General features: G+C 42.6%; 1 protein-coding gene across 1 annotated transcript in view; it reads left to right on the top strand.

The window, feature by feature from the left end:
- Nucleotides 1–856: 856 nt before the first annotated feature.
- Nucleotides 857–22,535, top strand: part of CDH9 (cadherin 9) — an 83,324-nt gene continuing 61,645 nt past the window's right edge. The window contains exon 1 of the mRNA XM_033154403.1: nucleotides 857–1,152. Coding sequence (XP_033010294.1) covers nucleotides 925–1,152 — 228 coding nt within the window. The 5' untranslated portion in view covers nucleotides 857–924. The remainder of the gene's footprint in view (nucleotides 1,153–22,535) is intronic.

The raw sequence follows: 22,535 nt of genomic DNA, 5'->3' as shown, positions 1-22,535 counted from the left end.
ACTGCTGCAATCTCAATCCTATTGTTCTAGGACCAATCAGACTGCTGCAGTTTGGATCCTATTCAACTCAGTACATAACATCTATCCTTCCCTCCCCACCTGTGATCCTGATGGGAAAGGTTAAATCTTCCTCATACTACAGTCCCAATGGAAAATGGTGTGGGAGGCACACATCGTTTTTTTTTAAAAAAAAATCCCCTGACATGGTTGCCATCCATGCTAGGTATGGCTATCCTGTGGACCTCTAAATGCTGTTGGTCTACAACATCCATCAAAACCTGCCAGCATGGCCAATGGTCAAGGGTGGTAGCAGTTGCCATCCAGCATAATCTGTAGGCTAGCTACCCATGCCCTCAGCAACTGTATTACAAAGAGTTGGAATATTTGTCATGCACAGCCATCTTGATTTTGCTCAGACTATATTTGTAAGACAGTGTTTTTCAAGCACTGATCTGCGAAACACAGGGAATTGATGGAAACTTAGCAGGAGCTTCTGTGTGAGAGAATCATTAACTGGTCCAGAAAGAACAAACTCGCCCTGCAAACTGAGCTGCAGGAAAATCTTGCATTTTCATTCACTTTGTTCAATGGTGAGGCCTAGCAAACCTGGCCAACATTTTGTATAAGAAGTTGCAGCCTTGAAGATGAATCAGAATCCACAGCAGCTCATTACATTTCTTGGGCAGATGCACTTTGGCCCATAAATCAATTTAGGAATGGTTCCCCGAAGACAGACAAGTCTGAAAACAACTTAGGTTGTACATTTGGACTGTTTCTTTTAAAAGTTGTTCTTAAATTCACCCAAACTTTTATCTGTTTCACAGATCGTTTGAAAAAGGAATACAACATTATTTGCTCAGGATTTTCCTGGCTAAAACAAGAGACGTATTGAGCCTAGAGGACTCTTTGCAGAAGGAGTAAACGATGAGAACTAGCTATTGCTTGTCATTTCTAATCTGGACTTGTATGATTCACGAAGTCCACACTTCACCATCGCCGAAAAGGACTAACATGTACTTGCAAACTGAACGGATAATGGGCTTGTCTAAGGACCACGGAAAAGCACTTCATCGAACCAAGCGAGGATGGATGTGGAATCAGTTTTTTTTGCTGGAAGAATACACCGGTCCAGATACTCAGTATGTGGGCAAGGTAAGCACTGTGATCAAAAAACGATTTGATGAGATGACAGAATTCTATAATAAATGTAATAGAATTTTTGTTTCTCGGCAGCAGCATTGAAGCAAGGCAGATTGAATGTAGCTTTCTACTGGAGGGGGAAAAGGAATTTACACCTCTGTTTATGGAATGTGCCTGATTTTTGGAAGAAGACAGATAACGTGGAGGCATTCCCCACAGAGGAGGGGGAAATGCTCCTCTGCTACCACAGCACATTTTTGTAGGAGAGGACCATAACAGTCACATAACTTTTCCATGATTATAAAGAACAATCACACCAATTAGATTCTGAGCGAGCGGATGCTTAATTGAAGCATGGTATATAGAATAAATGCTTCTCCGTGCAAAAAAAAGAGAGAGAAATCGTTTTACCAAAAAAAAAAAAAACAGGAAAAGCTTAATCATTTTTTGAGAAAAGAAAAAGGATAGGTAGATAATTCAATTGTGTATGGAATGATAATTGAGTATCCATGAGATAAGTGACAAATAGTAATTAACAACAGTATAATTTGAACAAAATTATGGACAAGATGATAAACAATGTAACAAGATATAAAATAATGCCAAGATATAAATCCTTCTCCATCAGCAGGATGGCTCACGTGATCTTCCTGAGTTGGGGGGGGGGGGTGGAATGGATCTTCCTATAGTGCTCATAAGAAATCCACACACACACCCCTTATAACTCAGCAAATCCCGCATTTTGGTGCAATGCTTGCAAAGAGCCTAACTGCATAAAACCCCATGCAGCCCCAAACCAAACAATCAACATCCAAAATTAAACCTGAGAAGCAATTGCTGTGTTTGCAGGCCTTCCAAGTGCCCCTATTTTCCAGTGACAATCCCGGATTTACAGAAGCTATCCCAGTTTTCGGTTTGATCCTGGAATGTCCTGCTTTCTCCTTAGGGCATCCCTATTTTCACTGGGGAAATGTTGGAGGGTATGTCCCTATTTTCACCAGGACCTGAGCCAAGGAGATAAGTAATTATTCAACCTTTAGAAGACATCTGAAGGCAGCCCTGTATAGGGAAGTTTTTTTTAGTGTTTAATGTTTTATTATGTTTTTATATTTGTTGGAAGTCACCTAGAGTGGCTGGAGCAACCCAGTCAGATGGGTGGGGTATAAATAATAAAATCATTGTTATTTTTAGAGAATAAAGGTAAAGGGACCCCTGACCATTAGGTCCAATCGTGTCTGAATCTGGGGTTGCGGCACTCATCTCGCTTTACTGGCTGAGGAAGCCGGCGTACAGCTTCTGGGTCATGTAGCCAGCATGACAAAGCCGCTTCTGGTGAACCAGAGCAGCACACAGAAAAGCCATTTACCTTCCTGCCAGAGCGGTACCTATTTATCTACTTGCACTTTGACGTGCTTTCGAACTGCTAGGTGGGCAGGAGCTGGGACTGAGCAATAGGAGCTCACCCCGTTGCGGGGATTCGAAACACCGACCTTCTGATCAGCAAGCCCTAGGCTCTGTGGTTTAACCCACAGCGCCACCCGCGTCCCACCCGTGTCTATTTTTAAATACAATGTACCTATTTTCATCAGAGAAATGCTGGAGGACATGTGTTTAGTCCTATATGAAGTGAAAGTTACATACATGTGTGGACATTTAGTAGCCTCAGGTATGTGATACATATATGTGGTGGGTGGGGCAGGAAAATATGATCTTGCCTTCACTCCAAGTAGTAGCCTCTACCAGTGACATCTGCTGCCCATTGGGAATGGTAGGGAGAGACAGAACCAACGAAGGGCAGAACCAACTACTTCTACTTTTGTCCCCATCCTCCTCCCTACATGGGTAATACTGAGGCGAAGGAAAGCTTCATCTTTTTCCAGGAAACGTCCTCTTTTTCATAGGTTGATTCGTCTTAACAATCCATAGTCAGAAGTAGAAGTTGGCAAATGTGTCCTCTTATTTGCTCTTCAAAATATGCCTAGCCTAAGAAAGAAGGCAGGTCAGGTTGTGAGATATGAGCTTCCAAAATGCTAAGTAAAAGGTTAATACTCACAGGGGCTGCATCATTCTAAGAAATAATATTTTGAGGTAATATACCTTGCGCCTGAAGCAGCTGTGTAAATTGGCACAGTTAATAACTGTCTTTTTGTACTTTAGTCGGTTTGGAGTAAGCTCAGCAGTTATAGTTTATAACGAGAAGAATTTGAAATTTTAAATAGTTAGAGGAAAAAATAGAATATGCAGCAGGAATGGGAAACTTTAGGGAATCATGGAAGGATGGAGGGGAAGCTGATGGAATAGAAATATGGTTTGATGTAATCAATGTCTAATTTTTTTTATTTTGTTTCTTCCTTTTCTTTCACTTTCTTCTTTTATTTTTCAGTTCTGTATATTGTACGCTTATACAGTGGTGCCCCGCTAGACGGAAATAATTCGTCCTGCGAAAATTTTCGTCTAGCGGGTTTTTCGTCTAGCGAAGCGGCAATGCAAGCCACGTTTTTGCTAGACGAAAAAAAAGACGAACATTTTTCGTCTTGCGAGGCAGCCCCATAGACTTTTTCGTCTTGTGGGGCTGCCTTCCGCTAGACGAATGCCTTCGTCTAGCGAGTTTTTTGTCTAGCGAGGCATTCGTCTAGCGGGGCACCACTGTAAATTTATAATTTTTTATTTTTTTTTTTAAAAAAGTGTTTTTGTGTTGTCAGAGCAGCTGAGCAGTGGTTCTGTTCAGTTCTGCTGCTGCCTGCCTCACAGTTAGTCAGAGTCTGTAAGAGTTTTAGTCTTAATGATAAATTTATGTAATACATTAGTAAGCTAAGTAATACCTGCCTGCCTTGTACATATATATTTAATCGAACAAGTGCAAGGGCGATGTGAGTTAAAGTTATTGTTATTTAAACTTTAAAAGGGGTTTTATAGGAGGGAAAATGGATCAAATACAAGAGTTAAACAGCACAGCCTCAAGTTTCTGCATAAGCTCTGTTAATGGGAATTAAATATAATTGCTAAATAAACTAATATGTATTAAGCTTTGCAAGTGTGAAACAGGAAAGATAACATTAAGCTAATTTATTTTCCCTAATTGAAATCTAATTCCCACACAGGTAAGGACTGACTAAGGGCAGAGTGAGGTTAGTGGGGCAAAGTCTCATTTGCCCTACTGGATTCTTCTCAGTGAGAAGATATTACAAACCGGCTGCATATGAACAAACTGTGGCAAATGACAGTATCTCATATAGAAACCATGTTCATCATACAACGTAGCCTTTTGCACAGACTAAGAATCAGGTTTGGTTCTCAACCAAATGGTTGCTTTTGTGCCACTCTCGGTAATGTATGGATGAACATGGGCAGGGACAACATCAAAGGTATTTTCCATTAAGGAAGGACAACACTGGGCTGGGGGGGGGAGTTACTGAAACAAGAATATTGAGGGGTCCCTTCATGGGGTTCAGCTTCTTAAGGAAGACTGGACCTTCAGAGAGAGCATACCTTTTAAGGCTAAAACCCGGTCAGGAAGTGAACAGAGACCAGACCAGGATATACAAAAGCAAAGCATCTATAAGCCTGATCTTTATTAACTGTTGCAACAGGGTGCTCACTGCCACACGCAGGAGGCTGGGGGGACCCAGGACAAAGGTGTGAAAGCCCTTATATAGACTTTTGAACCGCCCACCCTGGAGCCCAAGACCACCCCTCCATACATCATACGTACATCAGAGAAGTGGTAGACTACAACAGAAATCTGAGTGCGTTGTTTTTATCCTGTCTGCCAGGTTACCTGATTGGATTACCCGCCCTCCCTGGTGATATATTGTGATGTTGAAAATCAGATATCACCCAGTCATAACGCACACACGTGCACACATATCCTGATGCAACCATATGTATAATCACATTATGCATGTGATTCCACCAGAATTCATTTCTTATAGTGTTTTACTGATACACCCATGCACTTCTACACATTTACTAAAATGTGAAGCAAAAATAATCTTGAAGCAACTATATGATTGTGTGAATTGAACACTGAAAGCTGTGGAAAATTGTACAAACTCCGGTTCTGGGATTTAATTTTAATTTTAGAAAGTTTGCTAATTAACCCAGAATTCAGGGATTGTGGAATGCAGAATGACCCATAGAACAATGGAGAAATGGAGTAGGCTGGTCTAAATGGGAGGCACCGGTGATGCCTGTCACTTACATCAGAAGGCAACGAATGATCAACTGACCTCTATTTTGCAGATGTTCCCAGATGCCGATCTTTTATTAAATGGGAAGTACCAAAGAGTCATTTACTGACTTCCTTTGGTTTAGCTGGTACGAGAACAAAGGTTGTTCAGAAACCTCTTCTGTAGTTTTAGCTCGTGGACCATTTTTGTTTTAATGATATTTTACTTTTGCTCTCTGGGAAGAGAAAGCTGTTTTATAGGTGTCTTGCTATTGAAAAACTGTTTCATATGTGTCCATTTTATGTGGGGGTTCCCCCCCCCAGTTTCAAATGTGTGATATTTTGCTAATTTAACTTTCTGCAATGGTATGTGGTATGTGAGGGTTATACACCTGAGGGCAATTGCCAGGGCTGATGCGCATTGCAGTCCGGCAACATTGGAAGGGAACCAGGTCATCCATCCCTATGCTAGATCAAGACACCTCAAATATCCACAAGAATTTCTTAATGCCATGCAGGGAAGCAAGGAACACAGAAATGCATTGCTTATCCGCACTCCCAGGATTATGCAATGCCTTTTTGCTCTTCCACTTCATTGCAACAAATGCTATTTTGCTTGTAGAGGAAACACAGAAAGCCCAACAACTTTTATGTACTATAGTACTGTTGAAAGTTAGGTTGGCTTCATCCGTGTAAATAAGTGGTGATGGAATAATGGCAATGTTCCTTAATGACTGCTGATGATTCACCCAAATTGACAATTTAGCAGGAGGGTTTTTCTCTCAGACCAATGGTGAACATCACATGTGGTAGTGTGAGAGAGGAAAACATCAGCTTGAATGGAGAGAAACGATAGTGTGTGTTGTGTGTGCGCGCACACAGTGTCTCTAGCAATATAGGTGCAGTATAGGCGAGAGTGACTGCACAGGTTGTTCTCTTGTGGGATCTGCTGAAGGAGTGCTGACTTGCTTTCAGTTCATTCTGCTTTTATATTTGTAAATAGAGCAAACATTGCAAAGATGCCATATGATTCCAGTCAAGGGAGCCAGCGTGGTGTAGTGGTTAAGAGCAGTGGACTCGTAATCTGGTGAACCAGGTTCAATTCCCTGCTCCTCCACATGCAGCTGCTGGGTGACCTTGGGCTAGTCACCCTTCTTTGAAGTCTCTCAGCCCCACTCACCTCACAGAGTGTTTGTTGTGGGGGAGGAAGGGAAAAGGAGATTGTTAGCCGCTTTGAGACTCCTTAGGGTAGTGATAAAGCGGGATATCAAATCCAAACTCCTCCTCCTCCTCCTCCTCTTCTTCTTCTTCTTCTTCTTCTTCGGGCAGAAGGTGCTTCAGTCCCATTAATATTGGTGGGCAGAGGGCTGGGTCCCCTCCACGTGCCCCAGACCAGAAGCCTGGGAGCCCAGGAGCAGGACTGGGGTTGGGATGAGTGAGGGCAATGATGAGGGCAAGGAGAAGCCAGGAGGAGGGAAGGAGGGAGGGAGGAGGCGCTGCCGCGGTGTGTATGAGGGAGAGGGGGGAATGGCATAGCCCAAACGATCAGAATCCCCACGCCAATCCATGCGGCATTTCCGGACTGTCCATGGGCCAGATCCAGAAGGCAATTGGGCCGGATCTGGCCTTTGGGCCCTAGGTTGCCAACCCATGTCCTAGGCTGTCCAGAGAACAAGACCCTGCTCTTGGTCTTGTTGATTTGGTCCAAAGGAAAGCAAAACAGTATTTCTGGCACCAGCTTGGCTGCAGGAGTTGCTGGAAGGAGGCATACAAGATGCAATCAAACTACCTTAAGGACTCCACTCTGGGTTTGTGTAGGGCTTACTCCTTGGCTTCTGCTGCTCCCAAAGATGTCCTGCAAGGCAACCGATAGATATTTTCCCTCAGGTTTTACTCCTGAAGCTTTTCCCATGAATGAGCTGCAAAGCAGTGGAAGTTTAAGGCCAGAGTTTTGTTTCTCCTAGATGGGCTGCCTTCCCAGGTTAACAAACCCCATCTGTTTCTCACTTCCCTCTACAGTGTGTGCAGAAACTGCCTTCTTGGTTGTTGGACCCACTATTGGTCTCGTCTGCTCAGTGTGCTGGACCCTGTCTTTGTGTGCAAGTGGTAAACAAATCCCTAACTCACCAAGGATTTAAGACTCATCGGTTACCCTCACCTGGTTTAGCCAACCAGTCAAAGCCATTTCCTGCAGTTGCAGTGCCGACATGGTTGCATGATGTCAGGGACCGTGCTGAGGAGGGCTGCACTGAGGAAGAATGGTGGGAGCCACCCCCTCCCCCTGATCCTGAATCTTCCCAGGAGGAGGAGGACAGTATAGATTTGGAAGAGTGGTTTGCAGAGGGGCATAGTTCAGAAGGCAGAAGCTCGGAATACTGGATGGAAAACAGCTAGCAGAAGAAACACTAGAAGAGAGAGAGCTAACAGATTCACAGCCTCTGGACAGCATTCACACCTACCCCTTCCCAAAAGACATGGAGAGCTCAGAAAGTGTTAGAACTGAAAGCACAGAGGCTACAAGCTCATATTACAAAATGTAGGAGTGATGTAGATTTAATGGGGAGGGAGGGAGTGAACGTTAATTTCTAGGTAGGTGTGTTCTTTTCTCTCTCACTGTGATTATTAAAGAATCTAACTGGTAAGACATTCCTTTCATTTGATCTTCTTATTTACTGCCATGGGGGAGGAAAACAATTCCCCAAAGCCTGACACATGATGACAGATTCTAGGAGCCACAGGTGAGAGCTGAGTGCAGAGCAGGGACCAAAGGGGGATGAGCTACCCCAGAAGGAACATGGCGTGTTCCCCTACCAGACGTTCTGCCCCTCCCCTAACACCCCATACAACGTGTTATTGTTATACAAAAAGAGATGCCAGAACACACCAAGAATGCATCTTTCATGGCGCCCACCTGAGAGGTGCTGGAACTGAGTTTTTGCTGGGGGAAAAGCCCTGCCCATATATACACTGCGGATCAAACTTGATACATAGCTGTCTGAAAATGCATGCCACACAAAATGCATAGCTATTAAACATGGCATGTTATGTACTGTCCTTGCGCCATCTAACAACTTACTATATGGGCCATCATGGTGCCATGGCATCCCAAACTTTCCCACCACCATCAGCCCATAATGTGGCTCGGGCAGAGCAATGTCTGCAGAAATACAAGTTCTGCAGCAGCCACACTTGCTTAGAAGAACACCTGGTTTCACTCTCAGCAAGCCTCCCTGACTACATTGCAATATCAGCTAAAGTATTGCAGCTATTATGGTGGCATATTATTTGCCAGCCGAATGCAAATCAGGTAATGGGAAGCCTGCAAGAGCAAATACCAGTACATAACTGACTTTGCAGAACCTTCTTCAGAGGGTGCTTATTTTTTCCAGTGACTTGCTTGTCTATGTAAGGCCTTCTGTTTCGTCACCTTGAAGAAGAAAAAGAAACGCTGTCAACAAGCAATTGTCACAAATATCTTTACAAATGCCTGGTACGTCTGATGTGGCTCTTTTTCTGAGGGTGATTTTTTTTTTGTTGCAAGAAATGCTATGGCAAAACTGAAAGACAAGTGCAGTTCATTCTCAATAGTAAAGAGCAAAAATGCTATTATGTGTTTATCCATCTATGTGTGTTGACCTGTGTCACTTTCACATACACTAAGTCCCTAAGCCTATTCTACTCCTTCTCTCTCTCTCTCTCTCTCTCTCTCTCTCTCTCTCTCTCTCTCTCTTATATGAACATGCATACATATATAAAGACACACTCCAAAATGTGCATTTAAATACCTATTTCAACACATGCCTTAAATAGATTCTCTCTTAAAACATGCATTTCCTCTTAAAATGCACATTTTAAAATGTTTTGGATGGTTGTTTTTTTATATAAAAAAAACACGCCGAACTGCATTGAAATGTTTGGGAACTGCAAACACCCCAAGTGTCCCTATTTTCCAGGGACAGTCCTGGATTTACAGAAGCCATCCCAGTTTCTGATTTGATCCTGGAATGTCCCACTTTCCCTTAGGATGTCCCTATTTTAATCAGATAAATGTTGGATGGTATGGGGTTGTCTGACCCCTGAGCCATATGAAGGCAGTCCTCTATAGGGAAGTTATTTTTAATGTTTAATGATGCTTTTGTATATGCTGGAAGCAGCCAGAGTGGATGGGGCAACACAATCAGATGGACAGGTAATAACAATAACAATAATTGACTAGGACGTCCCTAATTGACTAGGATCACTGAAAAATTGATGCTTTTGAATTATCATGCTGGAGGAGACTCTTGAGAGTCCCATGGACTGCAAGAAGATTAAACCTATCCATTCTGAAGGAAATTAGCCCCAAGTGCTCACTGGAAGGACAGATCCTGAAGCTGAGGCTCCAATGCTTTGGCCACCTCATGAGAAGAGAAGACTCCCTGAAAAAGACCCTGATGTTGGGAAAGATGGAGGGCACAAGGAGAAGGGGACGACAGAGGATGAGATGGTTGGACGGTGTTCTCGAAGCTACCAACATGAGTCTGACCAAACTGCGGGAGGCAGTGGAAGACAGGAGTACCTAGCGTGCTCTGGTCCATGGGGTCATGAAGAGTCGGACACGACTAAACAACTAAACAACAACAACAAAGGCCATCCCTATTCTCATCAGAAAAAATGATGGAGGGTATAAAACTGCAAAAGACGATGGATTAGTTTCAACCTGAACATTATTCCAGAAAGGATCAGGTCAGCTCATCACAAAATTCACAAAGATTAAATTCCACAGTCATTCCAACTATGTTCATGACCACATGCATGTGCCTGTTTTTAAGACTAAAAAAGAAATTCTATAAAACACCTCATTGCAACAAATGTATCTTACAATTTAGCATACCAGAATTATTACAGTGATTGCATTGACCACCTTAAGTATGTTGTCATGCAGTTTAACAGAGGGCCAAATCCTGATTTCAGTTTCACTTTTTAGACCAAAGATGTTGGCAATGGAGCCAGAACAAGAGCGTTTCAAACATTTCATAAGTTTTATTTCCAAACATTTCCTTGGGCAGGGGGGATGAAACAAAATCTACATGAAAATTTGGACTTAATTGGAGGGGAAATAAATGTATCTGTCATTTTGAAGAGGGAGCTTGCTGCTTACCTAACCAGGTGGCCCAAGGTTTTGCATTTCTTTTTGAACTTGAGAAAAGCCCTATGCTTGGGATGCTTGGGATGTCTCCACAAGCTCTTCCAGCTGTATTTCCTTATGAGAGTAAGTAAGCCAAGTGCCAATATTAGCACCCTGCTCCAAATAGGGGATTAAGATAGAACAGAGGCGCCCAAACTTATTTGGCCTAACGCCCCCTTTTTAGCAGAAAAAAAAATTACTCAGCACCCCCCTGAAAATCTACCTTCTTTAAAGCAAACAAACAGAAAAATGCAGTGACAAATTTGCTTTATGTATCTATATTTCTGCATATGTCCTACAACATAGTAAAGAAAGATTTTGCAAATAAGACAGCTTGAAGCTTGAAATTATAGAAAATTTATTAAAATAATTTCATACATATTGCCTATTTATAGTATCGTATTGTGAACATGCATTTTCCTTCTGGTGCATGCTAGCCTTCCCCACAATGCACAACGTGCTCGCCTGCCAACACTTGCTTGTTAAGACCTGCCAGCGGACCTGACCGCTGATCAGTTATAAATTGCACTTTGTGCGTCTATTTGGAAAATAATCACTATGACTTTCACTCCATGTTACACTGGCAAGTGTCATTACACAACAGATGAAACATGTACGAATGGTTCTTTTTCAAAATTTTCTTCTTTCTTTATGCTTCCACCACCACTGGATCGTTCCAGTGCCCCCCAGGGAAATACTGAGAGGGATAGTGGCTGCCCCAAGGCCACCCAGTGATTTTTTTTATAGTGGCAAGACTGGAAATCCTTTCTCCCTGGTTCACAGTTCCAAGACCAGCTCCAAATCTGAGATACCCTTGATGTCAGGGTGGTGTCAGCGGCTCCCAGCTGGTTGCCCAGGAAAATATAAAGACAAGGAAAAGTTTCTTACCATCCTTTTTTATTTCAATCTTTACAGAGAGAGGCTATAGAACCCATCCTCTTGGATAATGGTGTTGTCCTGAGTGAATCTCCACCTCCTTTCTCTCCCACTTCCTCATTCATCATTCTCATCATCTCTTCTACGGGTGCTGCTCTGTCTTTCAGCTCTTTGGTCTCCTACTTTAAAGGCTTGCCGGGTTCTGGGAAATGGTGTGTCTGGAATGCTTTCTAATGAAAACGTGTCAGCCAGGTGTTGTTCTGATTCCCATGATTTTCCAACTTTCCCCCTCATCTGCCTCTGAGCTGCTACCTCCCTCAACCCCCTGTTGTAAATCTAAACGGTATTCCTCTTCCTGGAATGGTCAGGATGGGGAGAAGATATCCACTGTTCCTCCTCTGCCCAGCCCCTGATGATTAGTTTTCTTTAACAGTGGAAGCAGATTTTCAGATTATACACAGCTCTTCTTCAGGCTTTGATTATGAGAGCAAAAAAATGAACATCTAATAGTCTAGATAGAAACAACTGGGTAGTCAGGCTGATGGTTACTTGGTTTCAGAGGTTTACTAGACATTGCTGTTGGCATGGAGATAGTCTAGGTTGAATGCAAACATGCCATTCTGATGTCATGTGTGATGTCACAAAGAGGATATGCTTCAAGTCTTGGTAAAGTAAAAAACAGTTAACAGTCAGACTGCATCTCAGCACTGTCAATATGGATCTTCATAACAGGTGATGAATAGTTTTATTTGGGGGATATATTAACTTTTACTATTGGGAAAAAGTTTTAGATTGGTTTGCCAGTTTGTAAGCCATCAAGTTGAGGCCAATGAATATACAGTCACAACCCTGTAACCATCAAATAATCGACTTTATGTGTGAATTTGGGACTGATTCATACAACCACATTTCCTTTCTCAACTTTATAGCAGCTTTTTCTCTGTATTTGAAAAATAATAATCAAGAAGCAGAAGATAAGTAACCAGGAATACATACCCACTGTCTTTGAGCTCTTTGCTCTCCTACTTTTAAGGCTCACCAGGTTCTGGGAGATGGGGGGGGGTCTGGAATGCTTTATAATGACAATGCATCTGCTGGGTGTTTTTTCTGGCTCTCTCATGAATTCCCAGCTTTTCCCATCATCTGCCTCTGAGCTGTCACCTCCCACAAACCACTGTTGAAAATTTATACTGTCTTCTTCTTCTTCCACCCTGGAAGGGTCAGGATGGGGAGGCAGTCAATGGAGGCAGGCAGGGCTGGCAGCAGTGCAACAGGGGGGCAGCTGAGGAGCTAGGGTCACAGGTCACGGTGTTAACCACTACACTTCACAAATGGCATTCAGCCTATGAATAAGACTGAAGGCAATTCCAGTGCGGAGCAGTCACATTAAGATATCTCGGGATCTTTATGGTTTTATATGTTGAACTCGGTGAGCATGAAAGCTGAATGCAAGACCTTTTCAAATATGTTGTGTGGAAGAAAATGGAGTGGCTTTTTTATATTATTAATGCTGTAGCTGTCTACATTTTTATTTACTGACCTCAGCAAGCAATCCCGTTTGAAACAGCTTCCAACTATGTTGCGTGAAAGACTTTATCAGTTAAAAGAATTATCTTTCAGAACTTCATCGGTGCAACTTGATTAGTATTGGAACCATCCTACGGAGCTGTTTAAAATGTTTCATACACAGTAGTAAGTAATAAAAATGATGACTTACTGATAACAGTTATTTGATTCCTTTGACAGTTTACAAATGAATGTGGATTTTCTCCTGTTTCAAATTAGCATTTGTGATGGATAAACACCATAGAGCACCGGGTGGTTAAATGCCTTTAAAAGCTCTCATTTACCCAGGGAGGGAACCTGTGATCATATGACCAAATTAGCAACTGAAAGAGGGAAGAAATGTACATGAATTTACCAGGAAGGATTTTTATCACATCTTTCGTGAAAATTAAAATGCTGGCACATATCAATAGAAGCCACAAGGCACAGAAAATAGACCAAGAGGTGATGCCCATGCCTTTAGCCTTTCTCCAAAACCATGTGAGCATCTCCTATGCAGCTGGGAGAACATTTAAATGACCCAAGCACATGGGCATTTGTTTTACTGGGTTCTTTCCCACTAATGAACTCCTCCTGCATTTCCTAATAATGCAACAGTACCTCTGGATTTTACTTTCTTGGGCTCCATGATCACTGCAGATGGTGACAGCAGTCACGAAATTAAAAGACACCTGCTTCTTGGGAGGAAAGCAATTACAAACCTAGACAGCATCTTAAAAAGCTGAGACATCACCTTGCCGACAAAGGTCCGTATAGTTAAAGCTATGGTTTTCCCAGTAGTGATGTACGGAAGTGAGAGCTGGACCATCAAGAAGGCTGATCACCGAAGAATTGATGCTTTTGAATTATGGTGCTGGAGGAGACTCTTGAGAGTCCCATGGACTGCAAGAAGATCAAACCTATCCGTTCTTAAAGAAATCAGCCCTGAGTGTTCACTGGAAGGGCAGACCCTGAAGTTGAGGCTCCAATACTTTGGCCACCTCATGAGAAGGGAAGACTCCCTGGAAAAGACCCTGATGTTGGGAAAGATGGAGGGCACAAGGAGAAGGGGACGACAGAGGATGAGATGGTTGGACAGTGTTCTCAAAGTTACTAACATGAGTTTGGCCAAACAGTGAGAGGCAGTGAAGGATAGGCGTGCCTGGCATGCTCTGGTCCATGGGGTCACGAAGAGTCAGACAGAAGAGTCAGACATGACTGAACGACTGAACAACAAACCTATGGATTGTGGTGGTTAGCATGGCCTCCTCTATTGTGCACTTCAAGCACTGCATCCTACACATGGCAGCTCTGTTTACACCCCAAAACTGAATGTGGGTGAGCAGTGCTGTACAAAATCCTTGTTTCCAGAGCAGTCCCACTGACTTGGAAGGAGATTGAGAAGTTTAATGGAAGCTTTAGCCTCTAAGGACCAGGGAATTTAATGTGCCCTTCAAAAAGTTGTTTGGACATTTAGAATTTAACTTTTCTGAAAGGAAAGAAAGGAAAGGCAAAGGTCCGTTAGCTTTAAATCAATGTCAAATGATATGATAGAAACAGACAAAGTAGCGACTCTCTTAAACCTTCTGCCCTTGCACTCCAAATCTGCTCCCAGAAGCTATAATTTTACCAGATGGGCCAACAGCAGATACTAACAGCTTCAAGGCCTAACTTGAAAGGATTGGACTTCTAAGTATTTGGACTAGTTCAGCTTGAGGTTCATTGTCATGCTTCACACCGCTGCCCTTTCCCTCAGATTTCATGAAAACAGTCAAAGCCTATTTTATTTCTGCCTGTTTTATCCCCACAACAACAAACTATTGAGTGGTACAAATGCTACTGATTACTCTTTCAGAAACAAATATACTTCTTGCTGTAGGTACTCCACTTGCCAAGAAAGCTAAAAGGAGAGAGAGAGAGAGAGAGAGAGAGAGAGAGAGAGAGAGAGAGATTTCCATATGCCCTGTTCTAGGTTCCACTCACATAGCAGCTTTCACCGCTTCCTGATCCTTATTTTCATGTAAATATTTATCACATTTTATATCCTAAACCTTCTCCAAGGAGCCTCAGGTGAATATGCATGAGGTCATTTCCATTTTCTCTTCGTAATAGCCCTGCAAGCTTGGTTGGCCTGAGCTAGGTTATCTGCACTGTGTGTTGCTCTCCGAAAGGGAAAAGGGCCTAGATTTCCCTCAGCACTGGGGCAACGTCACAGTTTCTTGACCTGGGGAAATTTAAAACTGGAAAACCTGAGAAGCTGGGCCAGAAACAAAAGGTAGTATCTGGTAGCATGAGTCTGTGCAGATATCTCCCCCGTGACTGGACTGCGCAATCTGCATGTCCCTCAGCAACCCCAAAATTCTGTGAGGAGGGCAGGGGATCAGCATAGGTTGTGTGAAAGTAGCTTGCAGGACCTAAAGTACGGAATCAGAGAACGATTCCCATTCAAAAGAGTGTGGGCACACCTTTTGCTGTTTATGCGGCTAAAAGACCTGTAAGGAGAATGACGCATGAAACAGCATGCCCTCATAAAGGCAACATCCGTTACAAACCCAGATAAACTACTTACTAACTCCTGATTGGAAATTTAATCCTAATCGACCGTTATGCTTTTCTTTAGAGAAATACCCCCCTCCCACGGCCCCTGACAGAATGAAATGCCAATATTCTATGCCTCTGGTGTTATTTCACAGTCAATGTAAGCTTACCCATCCATTAATAACTTTATACTTGGATAGATCTGAAAGCAAGAGTGGAATGTAAGACGGTCCAATTGTTGTTATCAGGGATGGTTCCTGCTGTTCTTGCCTTCAATCTCTGCTGGAGTGTGTGTGTGTGTGTGTGTGTGTGTGTGTGTATACTGTATGCGTTTTTCAGGTGGGCCACAAGGATTCAATCCATAGAGTGGATGTCTAGAGCAATTCCTACTCTTACAGCTTCTCCACTTCATGAAATTTGTCAGACTCCCCAAAGTGTGCACATGTGCATTATATTACACATTTATTTATTTTTATTGTTTTCATTTAACATGTTACCCTGCTCAATAACATGTCCCTGTTTACTAAGGACAGTCTTTTTTTGCCCCCACCCCCCCCCCATTTTTTTGCCTCCTGGGGATGCATTTCTAAAATGATTTCGTTGAACATGTGCTAGAGATGTTTGAGCTTCAAATCCTTCCCTGGGTCTCTGTAACAATAAAAATATCTGAAAGGGGTTGGAAGGCTAGATACATCTTGGCACCTGGCTATTAAATGCCAGTGGAAGGGGGTGGAGCTGTGGTCTAAATCACTGAGTCTCTTGGGCTTGCCGATCAGAAGGTCAGCGGTTCAAATCCCCATGATGGGGTGAGCTCCTGTTGATCTGACCCAGCTCCTGCCAAGCTAGCAGTTCAAAAGCACACCAGTGCAAGTAGATAAATAGGTACTGCTCCAGCAGGAAGGTAAATGGCACTTAGTCATGCTGGCCACATGACCCGGAAGCTGGCAGGAAGGTAAACAGCATTTCCATGCTCTCTGGCAACATATATTTTGTCATTTCCTCAGTATTATATAAATCACAAGTCTACTGCACAGCAGTAATGCATGCCGATGGGTTTGCCTTCAGAACAGGAGCGCCAACTTGACCCCACGGCCATGAGTGCCATGCAGTGGGTGCCAGCCCCTTCTTGGGGAATTTTGTGGGTGTTCAGGGTCCCATGGAGCTGGCACCTATGCCTCGGAACTATTCAGTCCAGCAAGGGAAATGCACACATTGAAGCAGATTTCTATGAACAGAACAGCTGAGGATATTTATCTGAATATGGACAGCCATGTGCATCATGGATGGGTTCAGACAATGAGATGAACCCTTCTAATATCAACACATATATATTCAAGTTAAAACAGCTGGTAACTATTTTGCAATATATTTAGATATAAATCACTTCTATCACCCTGACTGGTAAGAATCCTTAGTTTCACAATCATTCAGAAATTTATGAATATAATGAATGTTGCTATCTGCATAAGAATCCCCAGGTGTGTAATTGTTCAGAAACTTATGGAAATACTGAATGTGATCAGTTTAATAAGGGGAAAATCTAATGGCAAGGTCCACTGGGATGAGCAGATTAGGATGCAGCAGAGCTCTGACATAGTTGTCTCATTCCTGGTGCGGTCAAAGCTACACTTGCTGAGCCCAGTTTAGCTGGGTCAAGGACAGTGCAAGTCCCAAGAAGGAGCATTATGGAGGTGAGACCAGAGAAGAGGGATTTAAGATGGAGCATAAACTCATCTAGCTCAGTCATGTGACATGGCAATCAAACATAGAACGCGATTGTAAACACTATTGCCATGTTCAGGCAGATCAGCAGCAGCCCTAAAGCTGAACAGGGTTTGGATCTGCCGTAACTTTATGTTGGGTTAATTTACACCCGCTTCCTTTACATCAGCTTCTTGTGCAGAGGATTGCTCCCTAAGCAGACATCTAACCTGGTAATGGGACAATGAATGGTACCATAACTCCAAATGTCACCACCGTATTACCACTTTGCCCACTGTTAAGGACTCTTGCCTGTTGTGGGCCCTTCATTGCTTCCTTAATAACATTCATCCTCATCTGCCAGAAAATGTTCACCTTGAGTCAATTTAAAGTGAACTCTGTGTGTGTGTGTGTGTGTGTGTGTGTGTGTTAATCTCTCCTCGGGTAAACATCAGAGGAATTTTGAGGAGAGTCAAGGGTTTTGATAAAATTGATCACTTTTCTTACAAGGTTTCCCCAGCTCTTGAAACATGAGAGCATTTTGTCCTTTCTTCATCCTTTGAGGTAGAATTATGTGCATTAAGATGGCTCTGGAAATGGCAATTTCCTTTCATTTGCTGCAGTTGTAGAAATATGGCCCTGTACAAAACATTACCCGGGGCTGGCCTTGAGAGAAGTGAAACACTATTCTCTGGGACTCGTTTTAGTTTAATGTAGTTTGCCATTTTACTCTCTCCTAAAGTTCATATGAAATAAAATACGGCCATCCTTTCTGGAGCCTGAAATCTGAGCTCCCACCCCCCGCCCCAAAATTTGGTTAACAGACTTGAATAGTCCTAGTTATTTTATTTTTATTTTGTGGAGTAGGGGCTGATTAGGACTAGAAAAAAAACTGTTCCTTGTTATATTATGGGTATTGTAAAGAACAACAAGATAGACTCATAGAGTCATAGAACTATAAAATTGGAAGGAACGTGCATATAACGGAAGAAGAGTGAGGAAATCAAGCAGTCTCTGATGGTGCTCTTTACTAAGGCTTAAATTATGAAACCACTTACCAACACATGGCTCCCTTGGAGCCAACCAACTAAAAAAAGAAAGTAGTTAATTTGCAGCCTGCTTTCCAGTCAGTTCTGCTTCATCAAACCCTGACAAATACAGATCTTCAGCAGTATCACTAAAACTCCTTATTTGCCATGCAGAATGAAAGTTATTGCTTGGTGTGCAACAAAATAATTCATTGGGTTCAGCTTTTGGCTCCAGCAATCTCTGAATTCATAAAGTCTGAAAGCTTCATAACCAAAGTTGGATGGGAAGGTAACAACGAGGAGTTTCGGCAGCTTTACTTCACCACAGAGTATTTGTTTCCTACATTGGTTTCTACATACCACTGAACACTGCTTCAGAGCCCAGGTTGTAGTAATGGGCTGAGGTGGGATTTCAGGGCAGGATTAAACAGGGGATAATTTTTCATGCATGGGCACATGCACACAGGGGCGTAGCAAGGTAAATTGGTACCAGGGGGCAAAAAAAAATTGTCACCCCCCCAGAGGTGTAGGGAGGTCAGGTGGTACCCGGTGTGGAAAATTTCTTGTCACCCCCCCATTGATCCCCCCCCCAAAAAAAAATGGTTCTACGTTATTTCATATTTTCTTACAAAGGAATAATAACAAGGAATAATAATAAAAAACTTTTATTTATATCCCGCCCTCTGCAGCTGAAGTCGGGTTCAGGGTGGCTCACATCAGATACATAACATTGGTATAAAATCAAACAATAATTAAAATACCTCCTAAAAACATCTCAAAATCAAATTAAAGTCTAATTAGATGGCTTTCCACAGGGTTAGGGTTGGGAACAGTAAGTCTCCACTGAACTGAAATTTCAGCCTTCACGACATAGGAAAACAGCCAAGTAAACAGCTATTTTGGTGGAGGAGGGTCATGATATTAACCGATATGCATGAAATTTCATATATAGCTATATAATCCCTAGTATAGTAAGATAAGACCTTTGGAGCAGGCATTTTCAAAAAGAAAGTATTTTATATGAACCACCCTAGTAAGGTAGTAATTGTTCCTTGATAATTTGTCACCCCCTCCATTATGGAACATGGGACGGTCCGCCCCCTATGCCCCCCTTGATATGCCCCTGCATGCACACATGTTGACACCAAATGGGTTGGTGACCATACAGTTATTTAAGCTAGCATCTCCCGCCTTCTGACCACTTTGTGTTTCTGGCAACAAAATAAAGGTAATGCATCTTGAGTCACACAGAGGGATAGATTTGTGTGTAGCCTGGATACCTGCAATAACATTGTCAAGTTATTATGGGTCACAGTGTACATTGGGAGAGTTGTTGTGGGAATCAGAATCAGAAAAGAAGAAGAATGGAGGACTCGTCTTCATTGAAAGTTTTAATGAACCATCTCCATGAGGGACCTTTGTGCATTATGGGAATGGATTCATTCATGACGAAGTGCCAATTGGAAGCAGCCTTCCTGAAACATGTCACAGGTGGTAGCATAGGTAAAGGTAAAGGACCCCTGGACGGTGAACTCCAGTCAAAGTTGACTATGGGGTTGTTGCATTCATCTCGCTTTCAGGCCGAGGAAGCCGCCATTTCTCCACAGACAGCTTTCTGGGTCATGTAGCCAGAATGACTAAACCGTTTCTGGCACAACAGAACACTGTGACGGAAACCAGAGCACACGGAAACACCGTTTTTCTTCCTGCCGCAGCGGTACCTATTTATCTACTTGCACTAGCATGTTTTCAAATTGCTAGGTTGGCAGGAGCTAGGACAGAGCAGCAGGAGCTCACCCCACTGCGGGGATTCAAACCGCTGACCTTCTGATTGGCAAGCCCAAGAGGCTCAGTGGTTTGAGTCTACAGCACCACCCGCATCCTGGTTATGCCTCCACAGAGATGCCTCCACAGCCAGGCTGATAAATAAGTTTCCCAATTTCCCTACTTTCCTCTTGTGGACTATTGTGCGAAACACTGTGGAAGTATCCATCAGGACAGCAATAGCAGAACACAAATAAAAGAAGGCATTGCACAATAATTGCATGTATTCTTCAGGAAGGGGGAGAAATCAATTTGTATTACCGTAATATGCCATCTTCTCGTCTGTGGTGTGAAGCCTCATTAAACAAGAGTGCCACAAGTAGAACTAGTGACACCCTGGAGCCTGTTACAGTATATATGCAACTCCCCATGCCTTGTGGTAATTTTGCCTTGGAAAGCAATAGCACACATGAACCTCCACATGAACTTTGTACAAATCAGGATGAATGCTGAGTAAATAGGTCATCTGGAGAAGTCTTAAATCTGTTATCGCATAATCAATGCAGCTGTAAATAAGGCTGTAACAGTGTTACACAGAACTAGTTGTGAGCCAAAGTATGTAATGTGTGTCGTTAAGTGAAAGGCTACATCAGAATTGGAAGTAGACTGCTGTCCCCCATATGGGGGGATCACTGCAAAATGGCTGAGGAAGAGCCCACATTATCAGTACCGGAAGCATTTCTATCACTCTAACAACTTTAATATGTCCTCAGGATTGAGGCCAGTACATTATCCCTGATTGGCTGGGAACATTAGAAAAAGTAATGAATTAGAGCAGGCATCCCCAAACTCGGCCCTCCAGATGTTTTGGGATTACAATTCCCATCATCCCCGACCACTGGTCCTGTTAGCTAGGGATGATGGGAGTTGTAGTCCCAAAACATCTGGAGGGCCGAGTTTGGGGATGCCTGAATTAGAGGGACAAAGTGATAAAAGCAACCATACATGTGGGAAAAGGAGCACAGTGGTTACTAATAACCACAGAAATAGATAGGATTGAGGGAATTTTCCTCAAGGACTGCCTCTTTCCATATGAACTTACTCGTATCCTAAGATTATGTTCTGAGGCCCTTCTTTGTGTGCCTCCTTCGTGAGAGGTCTGAAGGGTGGCAACACAGGAATGGGCCTTGCTGTAGTGGCTCCCCGTCTGTGGAATGCTCTCCCCAGGGAAGTTCACCTGGTGCCTTCATTATACACCTTTAGGCGCCAGGCAAAAATGTTTCTCTTTAAGCAGGCCTTCGGTTAATTAACATTAAATGCCCTTTTAAAAATGTGATGAGTGGTTATTGGGTTCTTCTAGTTTTTATTTTATTTTGATTAAGTATTTTGTGTTTTCATATTAAGATTTTATCCAGTGAACTGCCCTAAGGCCTGCGGGTATAAAGTGGTGTACAAATTTAATAAATAATAATAATGATAAATAATTTTCAGGAGAGTTTTCCGTTCCCAGAAACGTATACTTTTGAGGTAAAAATCAAAGCAGCTCTGCACAACTGCTGTAAATGCAAACAGTTCAGTATTTATTTCATTTACACCAGTCCACCTACCTGAACAAAAATAGCACTGGTGATGTGTTTTTTTTTTTTTTAACCCAGTGTTTCATTTCAAGTAAAGCTGACAAGATAAATATATAAATTAAAGAAAAGGATCCTGGATAACTGCTCAGACAAAACCAGGGTAATGATACTTCCTCCTGAAAAGCAAAGCTCAATAGAATATGCTTGAATGCTTGGCAGTACAATCACATACCTTAATTGAGGTATCTGTATTTCTAAAGTGAAAGCTGGGGGTGGCGGGAATCTCACATCTGGTAGAAAGCAAAAGGTATTGTCATATTACTATGATTGATTTTATGTTGAATGATTTTACTGCTACTGGAGAATAGAGATGGCTTGCATGACTAGGATCTCAGTGAAAATGAATGTTCAGATCATGGCATATTTAGAAATTCATACCTTGGATAGCAGGTGGTGCATGCTCTGTGCACTGACAATGCCACTGTTCTCCCTGATAGATGGGCACTGCTAAACCCGAAGCATCACAACTGCAATCCATCTTTTATCTTTGGGTGGGGTTTTAAAAGTGAGCTTAGAGATCACACATGCTCATAGAAGGAGGAACAGATGGGAATTAGAAGGAATTAGGGTGGGGTGAGCACTGATTTACCTTGTAATGGTGTGGACATGACAACCTGACTTTCCCCAATATGGTCTTCTTTCATGAGAGCTGGCAGGGGTTAGGAAGTTCAAGGTGTTGTGTAGGTAGGTAGATAGGTAGGTAGGTAGGTGGATGGATCAATAGATATCTATATCTATCTATCAATCCATCCACCTACCTACCCACCTACTTTTCTATAGATAGATAGATAATTTTTGATGATATGCAATGTCCAGACTCTTTACATTGAAAAGAACTTTGCGTTCATAAACATAACTGAGAAGAACATACCTACAATCTCACACTGATTCACTTTGTTCCTTATAGAAAGCACAGGTTTCTCCATATTAACATTTAGGGATCTTCCTCTGCCTTCTTCACCCCAGACAGA

This window comes from Lacerta agilis, chromosome 7 (genome assembly GCF_009819535.1).
Source record: "Lacerta agilis isolate rLacAgi1 chromosome 7, rLacAgi1.pri, whole genome shotgun sequence".
NCBI classification, from domain to species: domain Eukaryota; kingdom Metazoa; phylum Chordata; class Lepidosauria; order Squamata; family Lacertidae; genus Lacerta; species Lacerta agilis.
Note: the sequence above shows the minus strand (reverse complement) of the source record. Positions and strands in the feature narration are given on the sequence as shown.